Source organism: Venturia canescens, chromosome 4 (assembly GCF_019457755.1).
Source record: "Venturia canescens isolate UGA chromosome 4, ASM1945775v1, whole genome shotgun sequence".
Classification (NCBI taxonomy): domain Eukaryota; kingdom Metazoa; phylum Arthropoda; class Insecta; order Hymenoptera; family Ichneumonidae; genus Venturia; species Venturia canescens.
In genome coordinates, this window is record NC_057424.1 from 14,349,338 (window position 1) to 14,358,756 (window position 9,419).

Genomic DNA, 9,419 nt, shown 5'->3' on the forward strand with positions numbered 1-9,419 from the left:
TTTTTTTGATTGTTAAATATAATATATTTAAAAAAATCTAATTCGTTCGTTTCTAATGAAACGCAGATAAAAAAAATATGTCAAATTCAAAAAATACCCCAGAGTCGCCGGAACCGGTTCGGCGGCGCGAATCGCGAATCCCACTACTGCGAACGAACAACTACGACCCTATAGTAGCACACTTCAAACGTGTGCCAAAAAAAAAGTTATCCGAAAGTTAACAGTTGTCATTTGTATATACCATTACGATAACTTTTTGGCACACTTTTGCAATGTGCCACCATTCCCGCTACGGAAGATGGGTTCCAGAATTTTCTAAAATTTGTCAAGCTTTTTGGATTCGAGAATTCGGTAATTCGTGTATTATGGCCACTGCACACTGCAGGTGATTAGCGATGAGCGCAATTTAAAGCATGCTCATTGGCTATCGCTCGTCGCTCATTGCTAATCGCGCGCAGTAGTGTGCAAAGGCCATTAACGGACAAAGCCTGACCATGAGATCTCGTGTATCATATTTTTGTTGATTACGCGCATACTGGGAAAATTCTTTGTATAACATTTATGACAGCATGATATGCTAAAGGCAAACGAGAGAAACATGAACAGGTGATAACTGTGTAAAAACAAAAAAACATGATAAAAAGGGAAATGGATCATCGTGATATCCTAGTAGGCTGTGTCAAAACACAAATAGAAAATCTTGCTGGAGTTTCTATGGAAACCGATGATATCCAGACCGAAGAACAACTTAAAGGGGTAAGTGAAAGAAAAAAAGAATAACAATGACTTCAATTGCTTTCGATAGCAAGAATGTTTGAGAAAAACGTATATTCGTAACGTAGTTATCCCTTTTGCCGTTACACAACTTTGATAGATCACTTCGAAAATTGTGTCGAAATATTCTACAAAGTTTGGATCTCTTTGTTAGATTGTCACAATTTGTTCAGAAGAGAGTGTGACTCGTGCTGCTTCGAGTCAATTGGAAGAGGCATTGAACAGATTTAACAAAAATAACCAAGATCATTTAACTGGCAATGTTGTTGACAATGAAAATGAGGCTGCCAAGGAGAAATCAGGATTGGAAAGACAAGTACAAATGGGTGAAGTTTCACCTTTTAAAATGGCTCAAATTACAAATGCCTCAAAATCAGAAAATAAAAGGTATCGAATGGTCTGCTTTTCTTTTCAAACGACTTCATAAATTATTCATTATCTTACATACAATTCATGGGGTCATTTAGAGATTTTTATATTTGGCTATTTAAATTAAATTTGCATTATAAGATGATTAAATTTTTTTTGTGATTTCAGGAATTTCAATGAAGCTTTTGGCTTGGCAGGCTTGGAAAATTATTTAAAGAAACAAGCTGAACTTTCAGAGCAAAGAAAAAGATTGAAAAACACCAAAGTAACTGGAATGAACAAAAAAGAATCTCAAAAGCCCTGCCTCCAGGAATCTGCTAGTATTCAACAAAAACTATCTCTCGATAAGCAAAAAAAACGAATAAAAAAAAGTTTGTATCGTGAGCCAGAAAAAACAAATCATGAAATTTCCAATCCACCTAATGTTACCAAAGAATCAGTAAGAATGTCTTCCAAAAGTAATCTAAGTGCAGTAACTGGTATCGATTCGGACAATCAAGATTCAGGAAGTGAATATTTGCCGAGCGACAGCGAAATTGAAGAAGATGGTGAGCATGTATTCATTTCAGAGGGATCTCATATAGTTCTTATGAAATTTACTTTTTAACACAGTTTTTATGTAGATTCAATCTTATTATTCAGTCATTGAGTAACTTGATTTATCGTGAGTTTTTTTTTTACTTTCAATCATGCACTATGCTAAGTTGATGTTGTTAACGTTCTTTTATTCATTATTGTGAAACATGTTTTTATTTTTTTAGATACATCATTGAAGAAAAAGAAATCCAGTCGACAAGGAAGAAAGAAATCTCGAAAAGACGTCGATCGACAAAACGAAAATTCAATTTCAGGTGGTTCCAAAAGTGAGTGAACTTCCCAAATGCGACAGAGAGAGAGAGAGAGAAAGAAAGGGAGACAAGAATCATAACAAATGATTGATCTGAATATCGAATGTATTATTGAGCATTCATCGATTCTATAACTCGTCATTTAACATTTTAAATGCAGTTTTGGATGACGGTGACGATGCGATTTACAAAGAGCGTATGGAGGCTCGGTTGCTGGAAAATTCGTCAAAGGACGTATTGTTTACCGTGGAAAATTTGTTCAAAGTACCAAAATCGATATGGAAAAAATTATACAAGTATCAGAAAGTCTCGATACGATGGTTGTGGGAACTCCATGGACGAGGCTTGGGTGGTTTGATGGGTGATGAAATGGGTCTGGGCAAAACTGTTCAAGTTATTGCTTTTCTTGCCGGCTTAGATGTCAGTGAATTGCTTTCCGACGGTGGAAGGTAAAGTGGATTTAAAAAATGGAGAGAAACATGTGAAGAAATCCTCATACAAACGTTACGATGCCAGATGAATTTTTTTTCGAACTTTCATGATGAATTTCCTTTCTAGATTCAGAGGATTAGGTCCAACGATCATAGTTTGCCCGGCAACTTTGCTCGAACAATGGTTAAGACATTTCCGAGAATGGGCACCATTTTTAAGAGTTGCTGTCCTTCATCATTCAGGGACTTATCGGGGTGAATAAGAAAAAGAATCACGATAAAATAATAAATAAAAGGCCAAAGACAAATAAAAAATTAATTCAAAGGTACACCTGAGGATTTGATCGAAAATATTGTAACAACAGGAGGAATTTTAATTACATCTTACTCCGGTGTACTCCAACACAAAGAGGCTTTACTCGAATCCCATTGGCACTACATCATTTTGGATGAAGGTCACAAAATTCGGAATCCTGAGGCTAAGGTAATAAAAAACTTATGAACAATTTTAGAAGCATTAAAATTACAGAAAGTAATTTTTGAATTTACAAAAAAAAGACAAGTGACATTTTGAAATTTTCCAGGTAACTAGAACAGTAAAAAGATTTTCGACGCCTCACCGCTTACTTCTAACTGGAAGTCCGATGCAAAATTCCTTAAAAGAATTGTGGTCCTTGTTCGACTTCATATTACCAGGAAAATTGGGTACGCAGGCGACTTTTCTTGAACATTGCGCAAATCCTATAACTCGTGGTGGGTATGCCAATGCCTCACCTCTCCAAGAGGCTACTGCTCTTCAAGTGGCGACCATGCTTAAAGATGCAATAGCTCCCTATATGCTTAGAAGAACAAAAAGAGATGTCCAACATCACATCAAGTTACCGGAAAAAAATGAGCAAGTTCGTTGATTATTCATGGCTGAAATATTCGCCATGGTTATCATTGGATTTGAAACTGTCATTCTCCAGTTTTATTCTTCTCAATATGACTTGCAATTATTTTAGGTACTTTTCTGTAGTCTAACAGAAATACAAAAGAGCCTTTATAAAGAGTACTTGAGGACGGATCACGTAGCTTCGGTCCTTCACGATAAAAGTAATCAATCGGAGAATAGTTATCGTGCCAGACTGCTCGTAGCTCTTACAAATTTACGGAAAATCTGTAATCATCCGGATCTTTATAGTTATGGAAACGAAAATGTCGTAAGTTTGCCAGCCAATAGAATATTGGTCGGGCGATTGGTAAGCTCAAATATTCATACTGCTCTAATGTTCTAACGGCTTTATTTGCTCTCAGAATTCTGACGAAGAATTGAATCTCGAAGAAGAATCGGTTGAAGATTTTGGCCACTGGAAACGTTCCGGTAAATTGGTGGTCGTTAAATCTTTGCTGAAAATTTGGAAACAGCAAGGACACAGAGCACTTCTATTCACGCAAGGCCGACAGGTCAGTAGTTACTCCAAAATTGTTAGAATTTATTGATAGAATTCAGCAATTTACGACCTCTCAACTCTCCTCCTCCTTATCCCTGTTTTATTTTATAGATGATGCGCGTATTGGAAGCCCTTGCCCAACGTGAAGGTCATAAGTATCTCCGTCTCGATGGAATGACCCCGATGGCACAGCGCCAACAGACAATCCACAAATTTAACAATGTTGGTCAAAATCTTTAAAAAAATAGAAAACTTGTTGTGCGTTTAATAAATTTGAATTTTTTTCTTTTTCATTTTCGGAATTTAGGATTCCAGTTATTTCGTTTTCATATCAACTACGCGGGTCGGAGGTCTCGGAGTCAATCTCACTGGAGCGAATCGCGTCGTTATTTACGATCCTGACTGGAATCCGGCTGTAGATGCCCAAGCAAGAGAACGAGCCTGGAGAATCGGTCAAGATAAACATGTCACAATTTACAGGCTTATCACTGCTGGCACAGTAGAAGAAAAGGTACAAATATGCAATATCTTCGCCATGACGCTTTTAAAAACCTAAAACTTCTCGTTTCACAAGTCTAGTCATTTGTAGATTTATCATCGTCAAATCTTCAAACTATTGTTGTCGAACCGAATCCTCGAGGATCCACGTCAACGGAGACTTTTCCAGACTTCCGATCTCGCAGAACTCTTTAATTTTAACGAGCCTTTGGATGGCACAGCGACCGAATCCGATCGAATATTTCGTGATTGTAAACTCGAACCAAAAACCGCACTTTTAAAATCGAACTTTTCTCCTCTTAAAATAGAGGCTATGAAGAAGCTCGCGTCTTCAGTCAGCAAAAAAATTGAAGAAATCGCTAAGAAAACTACTGAAGAAAGTAAAGGACAGTCTCCGAGTGATGCACCGATTCCTAAGAAAGGCAAATCTGCAGAGAAAAATCGAAAAAAATATCATAAAGAGAAGAAAAATAGGAAGGCAAAAATTTCAGCTATCTTCGAAGGCGAAGAAGTACCTTGTCTGATTGGAAGAAAACTTGAAAGATCAGAAACCAATGAGGAAGAAGATATTTCTTCCACTTGCGATGATCAGTACGTTCTCAAGAAACTTTTTTCAAAAACGTGTAAGTTTCCGGATGAAAATATCAATTTCTCCACTGTTTAAGTAGCTAACTGTTGTGTTATTTCCTTCTCCTAACTATCGCTGCTTAGTTATATACAAGATTTGCTGTACAGTTCTATTGATGACACACTTTTCGGTGACGATTTCGTTCACCTTTTTAACTTTTCATATCCGTATTTTTCCGAGCAGGCGTGAGTTCGGCGATTCAACACGATGCTGTTCTCTCAGGCGCGAGATCGGACGGCGGAGAATCAAATCCAATGAATCGAATGGCCCGTGATACTGCACAAGAAAGTATGGATTTGCTTCGTCAATCAAGAAAATGGTGCTGGAGACCGACTTGGGATGCGCCGAGTAATCACGAATAATACGATTTTGATCTTGTTTATTATCAAAGATCGATCCTAGAGACTGATGAAGTTTGTGTACAAACCTTGAAAGTAAGATAATTATTCCATAACGAAAAAAATATTGTATTTATATTAATTTTAGTTGCGATAAGACAATAGTGAATTACAAAGTGTATAGTTACAGATTTTGTACATTTGTGTAATTCATGTAGTACACGCTACTTGAAATATTCAATACAAAAACGTTCTTGAGAAATTTGTTAACCACCAAATTTCACTGATAAATGATTGCCTATCTTTTTTCATGGAATATGCAATGATACAGAAACAAAAGCGAGAAAGAATTGTCATTGACTGTTCCGAAAGAATAAATGTTATTTTTGGATATGATCGAAATTATTATAATTTCCCGGTGGAAAAAAAAAACAAAAAATTTAGCCGTTTCGATCGCTTCACATTCCCGTGTTTTTCACTTGATAGAAATTTTATCATGGCAAATTCTTCAAGGATTTTGCCATCTTTGACGTCACTTATAAATAACTGTACAATTAATCACACGAAAATAATATATAAAAAAAAATGGCAGTTTTAATTCTAGAAAATCATTTATGTCGAAGGAATTCTTCGAGTTTGGGCCCTGTTCGGCCCAATGGATCTTCCGGAAACATCAAATAATCGCCGACGAACGTCGGAGCAAGGAGACGATTTTCTATCGTGTCCCGCCATTGTGGCTTTTCTTGCCATAAATCACGAAATTGATCGGAGGAAACAACTATTCCGTTACATTTCGTTGCGTACTCCAATATAAATCTGTAAAATAATATAATTTGGAGTACTCGTTTAACTGAGCTTTCAAATCATATCGTTTCGTCGTAAATATATATTATTTAATTACTTCATGTTAATACTATTTAGTGAAGTATTTATGCAAATACCTATCATCGTACGGCGTGATGTTTTTGCCTCCGATTTTGCGACTCGGCGTAAAAACGAGGTTTCCGTTGGTGTGCAATTTTTCTAGTAATGCCCGACTTTTGGATCGCATACTTTGGGGCAAAAATGCTGTGACAACGTGACCACGTTCTTTGAAGTAATCAATTACGATTTGGAGACCCTTTTCCGAAAAAGCGGTTCCGTTTTTATGCCTGTCAAATTCGAATTGTGTTAGTTCATAAATACCAATTTATATCTTTCGAAATTTCTCTTTTAAGAGTTTCTTGAAATGTGATATTTAAGTTTTTCTTTTTTTAAGTTAATTTTAAAATATGCTTTCTTATTATATAAAACACAGTGATGAAAAAAAGGTTATCGTCCACCACGGGCTTGCGGACAATTCTGTCCGTGGTTTAAAATAGTCTCTTTTCTTTCGCTGTTTTCTAATTGAATGTTGAATTAGTTTTTTCTCAGTGATGATTCTTTTTACCCCATTGCCACGTTGCAGCCATCAATGACGATTTCACGAAGTTTTTTATTTTGTAGTGATGTTTTTTTCTTCCGAGTTTGATCAGAACATGAAGGTTTGTCGTTGGATCCAATATTTGAAGGGGATTGATTTTTTTTATGCGTTTTTATGTTTTTCTTTTTGCCTTCCGATCTTTTGACTTTTTTGGTACGAGGTGAGAAAGTTTTAGTTAAATTTTCGAGGGTTGGTTCTGTATCAATAACAAAAGGCTGCTGCTCGTTGACAGTTTGTTGCTGGCTTGCGGCATCACCGTTCGTATCTGATACCCAAACAACTTCAATATCCTCGCATTCACCGGGAGCTGCAATTGCTTGAGTTAAATTGTCTTATGAAGATGTTAAATTGAATTATTCAAAACTCCTGCTGTCAGTTGAATAAAGGTATGGAACACATACAAAACTAATGAAAGAAATAGATAGCGACAATTTAATTTAATTTTTAAATGAATTGTTCGTAAACAAAGCTCTAGCTTCATTCATGACATGTTTCATATTGAAAGATATTACTTAAAAAGATTATGTAGGTTTCAAAATATTATTAACAAGAATTCTTGTCAGCCTACTCCAACGTCGTTTCTCAACTTCTAAATATGAAACTCACCATTTGACTTGCTCTCCATAATTTGTCCATCACGATTTTCATCATTGATACTCGAACTCTTTGCAGTCTTTGCAGAATGTTTTTTATTCGTTTTTTTCACTTTCCTGCTAATTGAAGAAGGTTTCTTTGATGATTTAGCATGATGATTTTTTATTAGTGAGTGCCCAATTTGAGACTTTTTATTTGGTGATTTCTTCTGTATTAGACTTTTGCTCGGAACTTCAACCACATCATTTTCAACATCCGACAATCCAATTTCAACTACATTGGGAGTTGTTTCATTGAGCACAATGATACTTTCGTCTAAATTCATTCCATGTCTCATAGAAGCATCATCAATTTTTTTCCTCTTTCTCTGTGGTGTTGTATCAAGAGAAATTCCATTTTCTGTACGTGCCTTATTAATTGGTCTGAAATTTCAGTTTTGAGCTAATAAGATAAAGTAATCCTATGAAATTCTTTTAACTTTGTATATTTCTGTTAATAATTCTTTATTTCAAGTTAATACAGAACTGCAATAGGGTGTGAACAAATTATTTCACTCAACCTATAAATCTTAATTATCTATTCACAACTCTTCTGATAAAGATCTATACATTTTCAGTGTTTCCTACATAATATATGGTAACAGACAAATGTCAACTATTTTTCCATTTATGATTATGAAAATAGTTTTTAGAATAATAATGGAACATGAATCAAAATTGTAAATAGTGTACATAGAGAACACAGAATCGTTTAAATTCTCGATTGGGTGATCAAAACAATACATACACATTATTGCGCCTGAGGTGGACTAGTGGACTTTCATAGACTGTTCCCAGAGTTGACTTAAATTCTTGAGGAGATCGTAACCGTTTACGATAATTAGTGAACCTGTCAATTGAGGGATCCGATTTTGACGGACTGGGAGACTCGCATATAATAATAGAATCGTTCGTTGATGTCGTCATCGTCTCCAAGTAGTGACATTTAACTTTGAATAAACCTGTTTTTATGCCGTGTCTTGTTTTTAATCTATCACGTAGTAAACGCAAAAACATCTATGCAGGGTCTATAACCTCACTTTTTTCACTTTGACATTTCGAATCAATTTCGAAGACTGCGATCTAAATGGTCATATATGAAATGTATATTTGTTGATTTTTTAATTATTGTTAATTTTTATTAGTGCTGCTGCTGTCTAGTTGTTCACGGATAAAATTATATTTTGCATAGAACATAAAGATCTTATTTACCCTTTTCATATTTCAACACGTTGTTAATTATATATAGTTGCGTTTTTCCTTTTGATCGTGTCTTTTTCAAATCCCATATAATGTTAAAGTGTAGAATGTTAGAATGTACTTATGCGAAGGTTTTCCTTGACTTGTTTTTATTGAAAGGTTGAATAATTCGTGAAGTGAGGAACAACAAAATTCCCCACATTTCCCCGAATCCACGTTTTTCCTCACAATGTGCTCACAACACTATTTTGTTATATATGTTACGGTTATGTTACACTGAGCCCACTGAACTAACTCTATTTCTTTCACAGGTGCCAGAGAACAGTCTCGCAAATAAGGCGAAGCGGTCGTCTCTGTCGATACAGCTGACAGAAAGGAAAATATACGGAAAAAGCATTGTACGAGCAGTACGACGACTAAGAACGTGTCAGGAAACAATTTTCCGTTCATACTGTACAATTTCAAAAGCGCGTGTGCACAGGCATGCGCGCAGATCGTAGGGAAAAGGATGCGTTCGTAGAGCAAATTTTAGAAAGTTGCCTTCTTGTACGATATTCATAGCTCGCCTCAAGGTTTTTCGAAAGAAAGCATAAATCCATAGGAAATATAAATTTTTTATTTTATTTGAGGCTTAAATTCACCCGAGGCTGATTATTCGATGATGGCGACGCGTGTCAAAAATTAGCCAATCAAAAAAATGGAAAAAAGAGACAGTGTGAAGTCGGCCGATTAATGAAATTGAGATATTTTAAATCACCTGATGGAAGCACATTCGGTTTTGGCCATTTTGGCGGAGGAATATAAAT

General features: G+C 35.7%; 2 protein-coding genes across 5 annotated transcripts; one reads left to right on the forward strand and one right to left on the reverse strand.

The window, feature by feature from the left end:
- Positions 1–447: 447 nt before the first annotated feature.
- Positions 448–5,712, forward strand: LOC122409301 (DNA excision repair protein ERCC-6-like). The gene is made up of 14 exons (XM_043416766.1): positions 448–756; positions 929–1,161; positions 1,312–1,691; positions 1,905–2,006; positions 2,152–2,440; positions 2,550–2,677; positions 2,749–2,906; positions 3,007–3,321; positions 3,427–3,624; positions 3,719–3,868; positions 3,967–4,077; positions 4,163–4,366; positions 4,445–4,976; positions 5,165–5,712. The coding sequence occupies exons 1-14, from the start codon at positions 634–636 to the stop codon at positions 5,341–5,343; spliced, it is 3,102 nt and encodes a 1,033-aa protein (XP_043272701.1). The 5' UTR covers positions 448–633; the 3' UTR covers positions 5,344–5,712.
- Positions 5,344–9,029, reverse strand: LOC122409304 (probable ribonuclease ZC3H12C). 4 transcript variants are annotated; one of them, XM_043416772.1, is made up of 6 exons: positions 8,626–9,029; positions 8,162–8,375; positions 7,388–7,797; positions 6,749–7,097; positions 6,261–6,470; positions 5,344–6,135 (listed from the first exon to the last, which is right to left on the reverse strand). In XM_043416772.1, exons 2-6 carry the CDS (start codon positions 8,338–8,340, stop codon positions 5,928–5,930), a joined length of 1,356 nt encoding a protein of 451 aa, XP_043272707.1. In that variant the 5' UTR covers positions 8,341–8,375; positions 8,626–9,029; the 3' UTR covers positions 5,344–5,927. The 4 variants fall into 4 exon arrangements, with proteins under 4 accessions (XP_043272707.1, XP_043272705.1, XP_043272704.1 ...); XM_043416770.1 differs by having other exon boundaries at positions 8,162–8,496; XM_043416769.1 differs by having other exon boundaries at positions 8,162–9,029.
- Positions 9,030–9,419: the final 390 nt, after the last annotated feature.